This window comes from Aspergillus bombycis (assembly GCF_001792695.1).
Source record: "Aspergillus bombycis strain NRRL26010 chromosome Unknown contig00104, whole genome shotgun sequence".
Lineage (NCBI taxonomy): Eukaryota > Fungi > Ascomycota > Eurotiomycetes > Eurotiales > Aspergillaceae > Aspergillus > Aspergillus bombycis.
In genome coordinates this window covers 85386-101272 of record NW_019170106.1, presented here as the reverse complement: position 1 = coordinate 101272, position 15887 = coordinate 85386, and the positions used below count along the sequence as shown (strand labels likewise).

The following is a 15887-nucleotide window of genomic DNA, read 5'->3' as shown; positions in this document are numbered from 1 at the left end:
ACACCGCTCTAGATTGGTTAAATTTACTAGTAGTAGTAGGTTTATCCGAGGATCTGAGCATCAACTTTTCTCCAGCCTTGAGCTTCTAGACAACTCCGTCTACTCGTGATTGGCCCGGGTGTTAAACAAAACAAACGTCATAAAATTTGCGCCGATTAAAAAACAAAATTCCCCAACTTACTACTACTTCAAATACCTCAAGTTGCGAAAACAACCAAATCCAACGAAATCACGTCAGATCTTGCGCCTACCAGGTCACACTTTGTGTAGATCGCCGCAGGATTACTTTATAATTGCCCGCGTAAGGCAAACGCAAAGTCTCAGAATGTCCGAACCAGGCCCGGAATCGATCCCTACGAGCGCGGATCCGCGTAGCAAGCGGCCCGTCAAACGTCGTGCTGTCACAGCGCAGTCGGAGCAAGCTTCCCAGATCGAGTCTCTCTTTCGCGACCCCGCGAAGGAGGTTCGGCTCCCCGATTCTTCCAAGCAGCGATCATCTGCGTCATTGCCTCCTCCACCGGAAATCGTGGCGAATGTTCAAGGTTCTTCTGCTGGTGCCGGTTCCGGAGAATTCCACGTTTATAAAGCCAGTCGCAGGAGGGAATATGAGCGCTTACGCATGATGGAAAGCGAGGTCAGTAAGGAGAAGGAAGATAAAGATTGGGAGAAACAACGAGACGAGGCAAGGCGGAAGGATGAAGAAAAGACGGAAAAGAATCGGAAAAGAAGGGAAAAGAGAAACGCGGCAAAGAATAAAAAGAAAAGTGTTGGTAGCAATGATAAGGGACCTGACAACATGGCTGTTGATGGGCCGACGAAAAGGGCACTCGACGGGAATAAGGATGGAGATCAACACTGGCCAGCAGATGCCGTCGAACATGCGGAAACACCAGGAGTGATAATCCATGAAGACTGAGACTACGGTTGCAACAGAAACTGTGGGCAGGATTTTACCAGATCGCTGTCACTTTGGAGTGTACGATATAAAGATACCCGTGTAATTTTTAGTCTAGGATATTCGTACAATATCAAGAAGTGATCGTGCAGCATTATGTACGCATTTTTATACCTGTTACTAGTCTTATTCATCGCCACCACCAAGGTTGGCACCCACCTGCTGTGCAGATTTGCCGCTGCAAATATCATCAACACGGAGAAGTAGGCATGCGGACTAACCGGGTTAGCAACTGTATCAACAAGACGAGGAGAACTTGTACGACTTACTTCGACAGCAGTCTTGATACTCTGGAGTTTCACTGCTTCGGGTTCCCAAACGCCATATTCCTTCATGTCAACGAGGGCACCAGAGTCACCATCAAGACCCCATGTGGTGTGGCCTTCGGCATGCTTGGCCCTCATGCGAGTCAAGACACGAATAGGGCTGGCTCCTGCGTTTTGAGCCAGCGTCCGGGGAATAACCTCCATAGCATCAGCGACGGCCTTGTAAGGCCATTGTTGAACGCCCTCAATAGACTTGGCCAACTGGCCCAGCTTGACAGAAACTGCCATCTCGATAGCACCGCCACCAGGGGACAGTCGCGGGTGGAAGATGACATTCCGGGCAACGGCCATAGCATCCTGAAGGTTGCGCTCAACCTCGTTGATAATGTCCTTGGACGGACCACGCAGAAGGATGGTGCAAGCCTTAGGGTTCTGGCATTTTCTGAGGAAAGTGAAATACTCATCGCCGATCTTCTCGATTTCGAACAATCCACAAGCCGTTCCTACATCAGACTCCTGGAGGTCATCGACCCGGTTCACGATCGTCGCACCAGTGGCACGAGCGATACGGTTGTTATCCGTCTTCCTCACTCGGCGGAGAGCTGTGATGTTGGCCTTCATCAAGAAGTGTTGTGCGAGGTCTGGACGGGTGGTCAGTAATGAATCGTCTCGCAGTCTGGGGTAGAAGCTTCTTACCTGAAACACCCTTTTCTGTGATGACAACATCAGGCTTGACAGCCAAGATGGCATCGCACATGCGCTTAACCTGCTCCTCCTCAATTTCCAGGATCCTGTTCCAGTCATCCTCCTTCGTAATCTCAATGTTTGTCTGAGATTCACCCTTCTTGTATTCCAATGGGCAGTCGAGCAAGACGACTCGAGGGTTCTCAATTCTTCTCCGCATCTTCGGGTGGGTAATATCCTTGTTCACCATCACACCGTCGATAACCTCACTGTCTTCAATCTGACCACCAGGAATCTTCTCAATACGAGCATACCGCTTAATATCAACCTCCCTCTTTCCACCACCAGCATCGAAGGAAACGGTTCGCACAGCCTTCAGGGCCAGACTGCACATCAGCTCGGACCATCTGGAAACAAACTTCGTCCCGATGGACGACTGGATAAGGGTGTACATCGCTTTATCATCGTCGATATCAACAGGAATCGAGACCTCCTCCACAATGGCAAGGGCATCCGCTAATGCACGCTTGAAGGCAGAGATGATGACGACGGGATGGATGTTACGTTCGAGCTGAGGGAGGGCCTGAGCGAGCATCTCACCAGCTGCCAAGTGTTAGTATGCCAACATAATAGCACATAGAGAGAGCATGCGATGATACCTAGAATGATAACGGTCGTGGTTCCATCCCCGACCTCCTCATCCTGAGTACGGCTGAGCTCAATCATGCTCTTCGCTGCGGGGTGCGACACCTCGATTTCTCTCAAAATAGCATGTCCATCGTTAGTCAAGACGATACCGCCCATAGGATCGAGCAGCATCTTCAGCATGGCCTTAGGTCCCAGACATGACCGAATGATGTCCGCAACACTGCGAGTATTTTTGTTAGAGCTGAAGTGGCTAGAAAGAGTATCGTCACGTACGTCTTTGCGGCAGTGATATTCGAAAGTTGGGCCTTGCGACCGACCTGTCGTTCACCAGAGTTGGTGTCTATGATTGTTAGCCATATGAGGTCAAAGCCAAGGTGAATTCCGTTGACAACATACTCATTACCACCACCGGTGCCTGCATTTTGGCGGTGGTCTTAACGTGCTGCGGGGAGGGAAAAAGAGAGTTTGGGTATTTCTAAATATTATTGAAAGGGTTCTTCAAAAACAACTGAAGAACAAGATAAATGAGGGGCGCGTTCGTTAGGGGGATCTGGAGTGCTGTGCCCGCCTTCACCATCAAATTTCCAGCGAACCTCGAAGTGGGATTGCGGATTGGAAGCTCACCCCCACTAATCCCCTTCAGGCTTAGTCTACCTTTCTCCTGATTAAATCCACTCCTATCAAATCCAAACACTTTTATTGTATGTACTCGTACAACAGCCTAGATGACCTGAAATTTTTGTACTCGCTTGCTTGCTTACATGGCATCCACATTATTGTTCCCTGGTGATGTGTCCAGCCATCCCGTAACAACTTTCTATCATAACTCTGGTGACCATCGTTATCTCCGTAATAGTCTTGATGGGTATGGCCCTGCCATTTATCAACTCGAAACAAAGGTTTCGCATGCTCGATTATGACTTTGGAAACTAGAATGTTTCTTGAATACCCTGCTCATTCTTTGGATGCTCTTTCGTACGCGGCCACGCATAGCGGAAACCATTGACGAGCCTCTCTGGCGAAACCGCTCATGCACATTTGATCCTTCATGAGGCGCCTCGATGTCTTCGACTGTCTGAACTACACATGCCCGGGCTTTTGTGCCTGTCAGCTGTGATGCGTATTTGCCACGAGACCGTTGGTAACTGGTATATTCGGTTTCAATAGCCTCTTCCGTTGATGTCGAATGCTTTGAAAACAGATTGTTGCCCAGATTGAAGCGCGCATTGGAGCTGTGGGAATAAGGCCGTGCCATCGCGATAGTATCACACTCCATATGCCTTCTCCCATTTATCTCACGTATGCTCTGCCACAGATACCAATCGGCTTGCTCCGAGCTTGAACTTGGCAAACCTCCGCGATCACGCTTCTCCGTGTCCTGGGTTGCTTTCATCGCGGCTATCGAGTCCTCATACCAAATCACTGGTGACGTTGCATGGTAAGATGGCTTGTAGAATGGAGTATTGCTTTCCTCTCTTTTTAATCTTTGCACGCGTTCAAGATGTAACTCGCGCATGTTTTCTTGTAATCGGAGTGGTAGCGCGGCCATAGCTACTTCATCCAAGCCGTAAAGGACCTCTTCTTCGCTCTCCGTGAAGTAACCGTCTTCTGGGCTCCTATATCGGTTCATTTCCCATGAATTTCTCTCATGGTGAAATGAATGGGGGTCTGGAATGAGAGCTGTCGGATCGAAATAGCCTGACATCTTGATGTGTATTATTTTACTACTTCAATAACACCTTTACTGTCCTAGAAACATTAGTCTTCAAGGACAAGTGCTATTGGATGTGAGGATAGTTCTTGAGGAGCTGAGGCCTGGGTTTGGTCTGTGTTTGTTGTGGGTTGAGCTGCGCAACGCGTTTGCTCAAGGCTAATGACCTGATACAGATGTGCAACGTTAGGCTTCCTGTATTCATGTTTTCTTTTTCCCTATTTTCTTTTTCTCGTATTGTTTAATTGCTTGCATCACTTACTAAGTCTGGCCCTGTTAATATGTCGGATAATTTTCTACCATGCAGGCTGTCAATCATGCAACATCTGGCACTTATCAGTAGGGGTCATAGGGAAAGTGCATCCAAAGTAAGAAAGACAAGTCAAATTGTGTTGTCCAAGCAAAGTACCTGTTCACTTTGCGACTTAGGCACTCATATTTAAGATGTGTACCAGGTTCAATCAGTAGCGCCGCGCCAATTGACTCACTCGACTCCATAATTAGAACTTTTAGGCCAGCGCTTACATTTTATCGGTATGCGCCGACCAGGTCAACAAAAGATTCAGCAAGATATTTTCTACCATTGAAGTTATAGTCAAATATTGCGTATATGGAACAGTGCTATATATAGATCACGTATATTTCCCGCCATTTTCCATACAGTTTCAGACCCAGATTCACCAGTGTTTCATTAGCCTCCAATAACCCTGACACTAAAACTCTCGACTTTCTCCAATGTCACATATATCAAAGACCCCGTCCTCAGGAATTTCATATTTTCTCAATGCATCTCTTAATTTTCTAGGTGGCTCAAGGACGTCTTCCTCCGTTAACACCCAAGTGCCCCAGTGCATACCCAGGGCCTTCTTGCACTTGGTATCCTGGAATATCTGAACTGCATCGTGAGGGTCAGCATGTACAGGGCTCCAAACGAAGCGAGGACCGTAGGCTCCAATCGGTATCAATCCTAGGTCGAACGGCCCACGAAATTCACCCGTCTGCTTGAAAGCAGGGCATACTGGAAAGTCGTATTCCGGTGCGTGGTCATCAGCACTATCAGGAAGCTCTGGCACACTTCTGTAGCCGGTATCTCTGTAATTGCATCATAGGTTAGCAGCGAAATCTAAATATTCGAAGATACCTGTCTGTAAACCTACCCAGCAAAGTAGACCTTGCGTCCGCCGGACTCAATATACCATGAAGCCCACAATGTCTTTGCTCGGTCGAATACACCTCTGTTACTAGTATGTTGACAGGGTAGACATCCAACCCGCCCTTTTATATCTCCTGGGCTTGAACCGCCATTCCCGGCGGACTCTTTAACTTGTGTCCCTGTCGATTGGGAGGGCGAGAGAACAATGTCACGTTCCTCCCACCAGTCTAATTCAGTCACATTGTCGATCCCAGAGCTTTTGAACCACTCCTCATTACCCAGAGGGACAAAGAAATGGCAATTTGGATGTCGCTTAGAAATCTCTTTAACAGTTGGGTAAGACAGATGGTCATAGTGATTATGAGATATCACCACTGCGTCGATAATGGGTATATCCTTGATTTGGCATGGCATTTCAGTGTAACGCTTGGGGCCCAACCAAGAAAATGGTGAGCAACGGTCCTCGAACACGGGGTCAAACAGTACCCGCAGACCGCTGGGGTACTCGACATAATAACAGGCATGACCCAGCCAAGTCGCACGCAACTTCGGAGTATCTCTACTAGGCAAGAACTCTGGCTTTTGGACAGGCACGGTTGGAGGCGTAGTGTCGGGACGGTTTGCTTTACCATTTATTTGTCGTCTTGATACAATAAGCACACGTTAGACTACATATAGGTCCCCGGTACCAGTGTTCTGTTAGTACTCACAGAAAAAAGCGATGAACAGCGGGGTTCGTATATGAACTACGTGATCGATTAGCATGCGGAAGCTTTGCAACGAGCATCGTCCTGCAATACTTACTCCCATGGATTCGTGAATCCTCCTGAGACATGGTGTTTCTTCTCATTGGCATCTTCAGGACCTGTGGAAGTTGAAGGGATCGAAAGGGTGAGGGCGTAAAGGACTGCCACGCTCGAGGAGCTCATGGTGCGTCTCTGAGGTGAGCTGTGAGGTGAAGGATGTTGACGAAACCCAAAGATTCGCCGAAAGAAGTGTCGCATGCCGGTTGTGCAGGAATTCAGGAGTCTCTTTCAAATATAACTGTATTTATTTTAGCTCTGCTAACGAAACTGGCGGCGATCTGCTACGAAATGTAGTACTTTTCTGCGAGCCCAAAGATTTGCGCTAAAACGATGACTACGTACCTTTGTAGCTACCTAATGATTGTCAGCCAGGAGCCTACTACTACCTAGCCTAATGTAGCCACGGCCTCAAGTCTGACTGGTCCTTTGAACATGATTGGAACCTCTAAGCCTTAACACTAACAGCGCGACGCTTCCACTAAGTCCGATATCTCCGGTATGAAGTATGCTTCGAAGCCGAGACTTTGCCTAATGGGGGTATTAAATAATCGGCCCGTTGTGCTTCCGAGCCTCCGATATCATTCGGAACAATCACTTGATTGCCCGAAGAAAGTGTTGGATTGACTGCCAGCTCTAGTAATCAATTTTCCTTCGGTTGGCATGGACCCGAATGGACCACCAAGTACACCGGGGCTGCCTTCGCCTGGCGACTTAATCCTGCAGCAGAGGAAAGATGCTATCCAGGCGACCGCACAGCCCACCGGAGATGGCGGGCTCTTCGCCCAGCTATCTAGCAATCCTCTCTTCACAGCGGTAAGGCGGTTTGGGCGACACTGTGATACGTATTCAAGAAACTGTTGGTCTAATGAATTCTGGAACTATTAGGGCTTCGGTCTCGCCGGTTTGGGTGCTGGATTAAGTTTCGCTCAGAAGGGCATTCGACATGGCGCTGCACTCCTGCGAAGGCGTATGCTCGTGGATGTGGAAATTAGCGTAAAGGACGATTCATATCCCTGGTTTCTTCATTGGATGACGCTATATCAACGTTCGCAGCTCAATTCGGCTCAGGCGGCAGCCAGCAGGTCTGGCTTCATGGAATCTTTACTCCAGAGAATGACTCCCGGGATGCGCCACCTCTCGATCCAAACGCAGAAAGTCGAGCACTCAAACGGTGCGATACATACACATTTTTCGTTAGTGCCTGGTCCAGGGAGACATGTCTTGCGCTACAAGAATGCGTTTATCTTTGTAAATCGGATGCGCGAGTCGAAGTCACTGGACCTTCAGACTGGTCGCCCGTGGGAGACGATTACCCTGACCACTCTATATTCGCATCGTCATGTTTTTGAAGATCTCTTCAGAGAGGCTCACGCATATGCAGCTAAATCACATGAAGGCAAAACATCAATCTACAACAGCTGGGGTACTGAATGGAAACTGTTTGGACAACCGCGACGGAAGCGCCCTTTGGAATCAGTCGTTCTTGATGAGGGTGTCAAGGAACGGATTGTGGATGATGTCAAAGACTTTCTATCTAGCGGGAAATGGTATCATGATCGTGGAATTCCGTACCGACGGGGCTATCTGCTCTACGGGCCGCCGGGCACAGGAAAAAGCTCCTTTATCCAAGCTTTGGCAGGTGAACTAGACTACGATATTGCCATTCTCAACCTTAGTGAACGGGGATTGACGGATGATCGGTTGAATCATCTTCTCACCATTGTCCCTAACCGCACACTTGTTCTGCTGGAAGATGTAGATGCTGCCTTCTCCAATCGGCGAGTTCAGTCTGATGCCGATGGGTACCGCGGTGCTAACGTTACGTTCTCCGGTTTGCTGAATGCCATGGATGGAGTTGCAAGTGCTGAAGAACGTGTGATATTCCTGACGACGAACCATGTAGAGCGGCTAGACCCAGCTCTGGTTCGGCCTGGCCGGGTGGACATGACAATCCGTTTGGGCGAGGTCACTCGCTACCAGGTTGCATGTCTCTGGGATCGATTTTATAGTGAGTTGGATACAGATGGAATGCATCGAAAAATATTCCTCGACCGACTACACGAGCTTGGATTAATAGAAGACGGAAACGGCCGGAAGCCTGATCAGCCGAAGGCTACGAGTGCGGCCGCTGCAGGGCTTATTTTTGTATAACAAAGGAAATATGGATGGCGCCATTGCGATGGCTGATGCGCTTACATATTCGGTCCATGATGAAGCCATGGAGTATGATCGTCCAAGTGGCAACTAACTGTATATTATCTTCTAGACATCTTTTGCATACGGACCCCCAGCATGCAGTGTACTTCTATGCGACATAAACAGTTATTTACATATACCCCTTCCAGTTGTTTTAAAACAACGGTGCTAGTATCTGAAAATTATGCATTGCCCTTGGTACCATACCTTCTTTGGCTATGGTTGACATTCACTGAGCTCGACCCGCCATCGTACCTCGTTTGCGCAGTTTCATAGACTCTCTCAGGCGGAAGACACTGGGCGATTGTCATTCACAAGGTGAAGTATCTTCTTCGCAAAGCTGCCCTTATTGTCAAGCTTCCCACGTTCCCACCTACTATATCCTTCCTCCACGGCGATAAACCGGCCATTCAGCTCTACTATGCCTTTTCAAGACATCGGTAGATCTTCAAGCATGATTGGATCGGCAAATCTTCAATCCAGCAAATATATAGCATGGTTTTTATTCCATGAGCACTGTGAAAATGGGACTCTTGATATTTATAATCTGAATTTGACAATTCGTTGGGGAAAATCTAGTATTGTACTAATATACTAGAAGCGATGCTTATTGTTCAAAATCAATACAAAGCAAGACCCTTTTCAGATCAAGTAGCAAATCTAAGACACGAAGTGTAAGCATTTAGCGCAGCGCTCGCGCTATTCGTTTGAGTCATCGTATAAATCCCTTTCGGCCCGCAACTGCGAGGCCGCTTGACATTTCCCGTATTTCCCTTTATCTAAACATTGGAAAATCCAGTCTATGCAGCACCCAGCTAGTCATGTCGATTAATTGGTTTCGCACTCTGTCTCTGGGTCCATTCTATGAATCCCTCCGCCAATCTCACAGAACCTATCCAGTTAGCGCTGGATTTCTACGCTCACCGTCGCTCAACTTCGTCAATCCACGCCACAAAGTTATAAGCACCACGGACTGTGTGACACAAAAATTCTTAGAATCAGACATCGCAAGACTAAGCGACGAAGAAGTGTTGTCATTGTTTACCACCGGTTTCTTTGGCGGATATGTCTTTTCTTGCGAAAGGTTGATCCTCAGAGCTGGGGGGTGGAAATTACTCCCAGCACAGTTTTCAAGTAAGCACGCGTTCCGCCATAGCTAGTTGTATCGTAAGTCGGATCTCAATAATACTTTGGACACTCAAATATGTATTAGATTTTGAAGATGACCCGGCGGTAATGACCATCTGGAACCACACTAAGATCCCACGTACCAACCTCTTACCACTTGGCAGCCGCTTATTTGGCTCCTTCAAGCTGCTAGACAAGCATGTCTCAAAGGCTTCAGGGCTGGAACCTAGCTACGTCGACTACGGATTTGGTTCGGATCAGTCTGGATTCGCAGGATGTCACCGAGTCCAGGTCACTCGGTCACCGCAGCCCGAGATCAGCTTGCAGCAGTTTATATGTAATCCGACCAAGGACAGCCCGTCAGTGGCAGGTTACCTTGAGAAGTTTCACTTCATTTATGCCAAGTTATTGTTTGCAGACGGTGTCCGGTCTGTCCTGACTGGGAAGTAGCGTTATCTGTGTACTTTTTTATATACCCCCATTGTCCACATCCTGGGAGATCCTGGTTGGGGGGTTTGTATGATATTGGTGATGACCTTCTGGGACATGAGCATTGGACGACTCAGATAGTCCGGACCATCTTTGGGGTCTTAGATATTAGATGATACCTGGCTGAATACACACTCCGTTACGATGACCGTTTCAGAATGGCACCACTGAATGACTGTGTCTTCACGAATTGGAGCGGGCTATAGACACGCAGGATTCATCCATTTCAACTAAAGTAGCAATATAGATTTTTTGTGGTAGATGTTAGCGTAGGCGCATATCTCTTCCTAAAAGGTGAAGCGAGTATGTAGAAGGTTTACCTCGATCACTTCATCACATCCTTGTTCACAACCTTAACCGCTTTTCCTCCTCCTCTCAAAGCGACACAGCCACCGTATCACAATTTAACGGAAACAATTAACCCCTATTTGCTTCTCTCAGGCGATAAACTTCCGGGAAAACCACCAGTCACAGAAAGTATTGAATACAAGAGCCAACCAGCTTTTGGCGGCTCACACCGTATCCCCCCTGCTCCGACTTCTTCACACTAACTGCAGCATAGCACTAGCTGTGTTTGGTTCTAGAGTGTCAGGATCGTCGCAAATCATATCCCAGGGTTTAATACTCGAAGCGCCGCGATTGATGTCACACTGGTCTTTGCGCTCAGGCTTCAGCCTATCATCGGACCCGGGAGGTCGAGATTAAGCGCCGGCCATAACAATTCGGCAGTCATGCATAACAATGCCCATCTTTCACACTAGTGGGAACCTCTCATAGTTCAGATCCTTGACGCTGAGCTTAACTAGCTTTCGGCGTTATGCTGCAGCCAGGGTTTTACTCCACGAGGGAGGGGTATATGTCCACTGGATCCCACTGATCAAGATGGCATTCTATACCTTCATGGTTCAATGCTTGGACCCTTTCCATTATCAAGTCTCTTTTGGCATTTCATTAGAATTGGAGTGTCGAGATTATCAGTGTTGTGGTCAATATTGTGCATCTTGGTGAACATTGAAGTGTCACGATTGCGGATTGCATATTGACACCTGTATATTGTTTTTTCTCCACTGTTCTTTAACAGCCAATATCTCTACTCTTCTGACGATCACCTGTGGATCGGCAAAATGAGCCAGTTTCAACTCTTTCCGTCGCCGTCAAGAACCAAGGCTTCGCAGAACCCCTTTCGCCTAGAGAATCAAAGAGCTACGGGCACACAACCTAGGGGCTCAATCCCTCTGGATGATCTTAAAGGCAAAGATATCAGGACAGAGGCACTTCTTTTCCAAATCGTCGATGATGCGAAGAGCATTAAGGCCACGAAGAAAGCGAAACCCCCTCGGTCCACACCTGTATCCATACCAGAGACCGTACAGGAACTGAGGACGCCTGAATCGCTCTTCAGCCAGAGCCCAAAGGATAACACTATAAATCGATGGGGTTCGCCGGCGAATAATGTCTCCCAGGCATCCCCGACGGGAAGCAGCAATAACCATGTGGCTTCTCAACTGGCTCAGGGATCTTCTGAGGCTTACAGCTCACCTGTCATTCCTATGAGGTCCATATTCCCTCAGTATAATCCCAATGTCCCACTCAGCCAACAACAGTATTTCCCCCAACTCTCAGCCAATACGCGAACACATAGGCCCAAGGAGCTCTCCTTCACACCACCGCCAGAGATTGACCGTGCCCTTGGGCCAAAGACCGTCCCCGCAAGCGTGATGAACTTTCCAGCAGGTGTTCTCGACCAAGTTGAGATACAATACTCGTCCATTACCGAGCTTAGGGGTCTTTGGGAAGCAGCCAATGGCCAGCGGCCGCAAGACCTGGCTGGAAACTTCAATTTGCGTGTGGCACGGTAAGTAAATACATATCTTCCTTTTCGAGAAAGGTACTAATGACTCAACCAGGACGGAAGCTGAAACATACACGTTTGGCGACCCCCAAGCGCCATTCTATAAGATGCAGACATATTCGACCAACGAATTATCCGTCACCAGGACCAACCCATCCAAGCCAAATAGCAGCATTCCTATCATGATGCTAAAACTTGAAGACCGCCGCCGCGAACCCCCAAATGACGGGCTTGTGTCCATCCTCTTCTCCCGTCTGGCTGCGATGCTGGCCATTGACGAAGCGGAAGTGTTAGCTAGACAGCGCCATCTGGGTCCCTCAGAAGCTGCAGAAGCAGAAGGGAAAGCTCTAAAGCGAGCTGCAGCACAAGAATCTTGCAGGTTATCGTGGAATAATGCCAAGCAACTGTATGAGCTGCATCATCCATCGCTTACCAAGCTCCCACCTCCAGCACTTGTCGGTGCGGCGGGTATCCCATTATCCCCAGTGAGGTCAATGTATTCCGGACTCCTGCACATTTCTGTTTCTACGCCGTCGAAAGAATCAAATTCTAGACAACCTCCAACAATTCTTGTGACTACTCCTATGTCGGCCAATGCGGTTGAAGGCGCCAACATGGCAGCCACACCTCGGACGTCGACCCTCCCTTTGACCGATTCTGACGAGCCCCTAGCATCACTGGATCTGGGCACGCTGACCCTCTCTATTTCCGCGGCTGCCATTGTCGCCACGGTTCCTTCGTTGTATGCAATAGACTCCCTTGTCACTGCAATGCTGGCCGTTGCCGTCTCGGACGAGTCCACCAGCACCGTCCTAACAGACATGGGGCTCTACGACCCAACCAAGGAAGCACCATCCAAGCGATCATCTGCAGATAGCAACATAAGAAGCCTCGCCGAGCACGAAGACGCCAAGGAAGGCATCCAACTTATGTCCAGGATCCGATCCGCAAGATCGCAATGCGCCGACTCCACCCAGAGAAAATGGCTCCATTTCTGGGGCCCACCAAAGCCCGCAAAGCCCAAGACCAAGAAAATCGTGGTCGAAGAATTCGACCTAGAGAAATATGGACGCTACGGCTACGGCTCCTCGCGGGAGGGACAGAAGCTCCCGGGCTTGACGCGGGGATGCTTACGAATGCTCTTCTGGGGGCTGGATATTCTTGTGCGCGTACTTGCTATGATGGTAAAGATAATCGCCTGGTTGCTGGTCAATCTCACTCGGTGTGCCACCAGCTCGAAAGCTTAATGAATAGCGATCTAGATTAAATGCCTGGTGGCGCTTAGAAGGGACGGGACGACGAGAATGCTTACGATTGCCCTAGCGTATTGCTTATATTGTTTACACTTATATATACTTCTTTTGTAGTAATGCTTCGCAACATACCTTCACTTCATTCGAATGAATCATGAATATCTCCCCGCCGTTCGGAAAAAGCTCCCTTGTCATAGGATTAGCAGGATTATAGCATACTTCGGCGATGTTGCGTCACATTCCATGGCTGTCTGGTGCTCACATCGGGGTTTCTGAATCGTTAGGCTTCCGGAAAGAATGCGAACACTGCGAGATATCGGAAACCCCTCACCTTAGCCATATCCATATCACGAACAGCAGCAGCCAAGACCAACCCAACTTCAGAAAAATCGTTATCCCTAATATATACATACTCAAGGAAAAAAACACCAAACACTCTCCCAAGCAAGCCACACACCAGAGCAACAAATACACCCAAACAAATAGACCATACATAAAAACAAGAAACCTATCGCCAACCGCAACAGCACCCAAATAACCCTAATGCCCCGATAAAAATAACCCTCAACATTCCAACACATCATCGGCATGTCCACACCACGCGTTTCAAAGACCGACTATACTTTCCTTCTGCCGTCTCTCAACCGCGGCAACCATAGCCCGGACAGCAGTCACATACCGAACCACACATCAGATCCTTTTGCCCTTGGCAAGGGATGCCGGCCACACATCTCGAAGTTTGGTTCGTTACTACGGGGAGCATGTTGCCTGGTGCTACGTATAGTTGGTTTTTTTTTTTAATGTAGGATGTATGTGTATGTGTGTGTGGGTGTGTGGAGTTGGGGAGGTATATATTAGGTGATTTCTACTCTGGTGTTTCTGGACTTGGTCTTGGTTTCCTCTTGTCTGTATAGATCATACATACACCCTGTTTTGAGGGAGATCCCTATACAGTGACGATTCGTTTTGTTTTTCTTTGTAATATCACTACAAGGTATATTTTTAAGAAGATAATCGTGATTGATTGATTGCAACGAAACATGCGAGCTCCTCACCTCTTCATGGCCGCCCTCGCGGCCAACCTCGCAACAGCGGTGCCCGAGGGGGTTCCCAGTAGCCCTCAATACAAGGTTCGTTAAATCCTATCATAACCTATTCAAATGGCGAAGAAAACTAACAAGAATACAAAAAGAATGTACTGCCCCTCCCAACCCAAAGAACCAACAACCTCAATCTTCCCATGAGAGCCAGCCACCCCATGATGCGAGTCGACGAGCCCAACCAGCTCACGCCCGCCCCGGCGGCCCCAACAGACACCCCTCGAGTCGTCACCGAGCTTGTCACCGAGACAAGCACAACCTGCAACTGCGAGACAAGCTCGGCATCGGCAGGACATATCCCACTCAGCAGCCAGGCTTACGGAGCCAGTTCTAGTTCTCGGGCGAACGTGGATGTTGTGCCGAGTGCTTGGGCGGAGCGTCCGTCTGCGGTCGAGTCTAGTGGGAGTGGCAGGGCGACACCTGCAGCTGAGTCTACTAGTGTTAGGGTGTTCGGCCCTGCCTCGAGTGCCAATGTGCCTGCGGCGGAATCTAGCGCGGCAGTGTTCGGTCCTGCGACTACTGGCACGGTGAGGGCTTCGTCTGTAGCTGGTCATGGTCCCGGTCCGGCTTATGCGTCCAGTGAGAGTGCGGGCGCGGCTACTCCTTCGACTGAGTCGAGTGTCCGCGTGTTTGGCCCTGCTTCTAGCGCGAAAGCTCATGCTACGACTCCGGCCTGGTCTAGTAAGGCAGCCTTTGGTCCCTCTTCGAGCGAGGCTGTGAGGGGTACACCTTCGGCTGAATCAAGCGTGCGAGTGCACGGACACACATCTAGCGAGAGTACCAAGGCCACGCCGGCAGCTGAGTCGAGCGTGCGAGTGTACGGACACGCTTCTAGTGCTGATGCGGGAGTTACGCCTGTCGCTGCGTCTAGTGAGGGAGTCTTTGGTCCTGCATCTAGTGAGGCTGCTAAGGCTACGCCTATCGCCGAGTCGAGTGTCCGAGTGTTCGGACCGGCGTCTAGCGCCAACGCGGAGGCCACACCTGTCGCTGCCTCTAGCCAGGGAGTCTTTGGCCCTGCTTCCAGTGATGCCGTGAGGGGTACACCTTCGGCTGAATCAAGCGTGCGAGTGCACGGACACACATCTAGCGAGAGTACCAAGGCCACGCCAGCAGCTGAGTCCAGTGTGAGGGTTTTCGGGCCAGCATCCAGCGAGACAGTCTTCGGTGCTGAGAGCACTCCTTCCGGATCAAGTGTGAGGGTATTCGGTCCGGCATCCAGTTCAACCGTGCACGCTACGCCCGTGGCCTGGTCTACAGTGTTCGGACACACGAACTACGCCTACCACTGCTTCCAGTGGACGGGTGTTCGGTCCTGCGTCCAGTGCGACTCCGTCTCATGCATTGTTTGGTACCCAGGCGGCTGTGCCGAGTGGGGTTGATGCTCTGAGCGGTGCGCCCAGTGGACAGCCGGAGCACTTCCAGACGTTCCAGGGCGCAGCGTCGGAGAAGATGGTACCGGGTCTTGCTATGATGGGGCTTTCGGGCTTGCTGGGGGCTTGGTTGGTCCTCTAGAGTTCTGTCGGGATTGTGGCTATGGGTTAGGGGTTTCATGAAGAGATGACTGTTCATTATGATATTGATGTCATGTAGCTTAGATTAGTTGCTTTATGTAGTCTTGGTTGAGTGTTTATTAGGGCTAGATAACG

At 49.4% G+C, this 15887-nt stretch overlaps 7 protein-coding genes across 7 annotated transcripts; 4 read left to right on the top strand and 3 right to left on the bottom strand.

Moving 5' to 3' along the window:
• Window positions 1–325: 325 nt before the first annotated feature.
• Window positions 326–916, top strand: ABOM_009489 (PRKRIP1 family protein; the record flags this gene model as incomplete). Its single annotated transcript, XM_022536617.1, has 1 exon — window positions 326–916. One exon carries the CDS (start codon window positions 326–328, stop codon window positions 914–916), a length of 591 nt encoding a protein of 196 aa, XP_022385466.1.
• A 165-nt stretch (window positions 917–1081) lies between these two features.
• ABOM_009488 (chaperonin-containing T-complex subunit CCT3) lies at window positions 1082–2974 on the bottom strand (the record flags this gene model as incomplete). The annotated part of the gene is made up of 6 exons (XM_022536616.1): window positions 1082–1171; window positions 1225–1862; window positions 1918–2508; window positions 2565–2773; window positions 2827–2893; window positions 2950–2974. The coding sequence occupies 6 exons, from the start codon at window positions 2972–2974 to the stop codon at window positions 1082–1084; spliced, it is 1620 nt and encodes a 539-aa protein (XP_022385465.1).
• A 462-nt stretch (window positions 2975–3436) lies between these two features.
• ABOM_009487 (uncharacterized protein) lies at window positions 3437–4258 on the bottom strand (the record flags this gene model as incomplete). The annotated part of the gene is made up of 1 exon (XM_022536615.1): window positions 3437–4258. The coding sequence occupies one exon, from the start codon at window positions 4256–4258 to the stop codon at window positions 3437–3439; it is 822 nt and encodes a 273-aa protein (XP_022385464.1).
• A 719-nt stretch (window positions 4259–4977) lies between these two features.
• ABOM_009486 (putative Zn-dependent hydrolase/oxidoreductase family protein) lies at window positions 4978–6346 on the bottom strand (the record flags this gene model as incomplete). Its single annotated transcript, XM_022536614.1, has 4 exons — window positions 4978–5356; window positions 5422–6060; window positions 6128–6163; window positions 6222–6346. 4 exons carry the CDS (start codon window positions 6344–6346, stop codon window positions 4978–4980), a joined length of 1179 nt encoding a protein of 392 aa, XP_022385463.1.
• Window positions 6347–6883: 537 nt separating this feature from the next.
• On the top strand, window positions 6884–8374 carry ABOM_009485 (bifunctional AAA family ATPase chaperone/translocase BCS1; the record flags this gene model as incomplete). The annotated part of the gene is made up of 2 exons (XM_022536613.1): window positions 6884–7036; window positions 7109–8374. 2 exons carry the CDS (start codon window positions 6884–6886, stop codon window positions 8372–8374), a joined length of 1419 nt encoding a protein of 472 aa, XP_022385462.1.
• A 2786-nt stretch (window positions 8375–11160) lies between these two features.
• ABOM_009484 (uncharacterized protein) lies at window positions 11161–13135 on the top strand (the record flags this gene model as incomplete). The annotated part of the gene is made up of 2 exons (XM_022536612.1): window positions 11161–11891; window positions 11944–13135. 2 exons carry the CDS (start codon window positions 11161–11163, stop codon window positions 13133–13135), a joined length of 1923 nt encoding a protein of 640 aa, XP_022385461.1.
• Window positions 13136–14181: 1046 nt separating this feature from the next.
• Window positions 14182–15753, top strand: ABOM_009483 (uncharacterized protein; the record flags this gene model as incomplete). The annotated part of the gene is made up of 3 exons (XM_022536611.1): window positions 14182–14271; window positions 14334–15434; window positions 15499–15753. 3 exons carry the CDS (start codon window positions 14182–14184, stop codon window positions 15751–15753), a joined length of 1446 nt encoding a protein of 481 aa, XP_022385460.1.
• Between the last annotated feature and the right edge of the window lie 134 nt (window positions 15754–15887).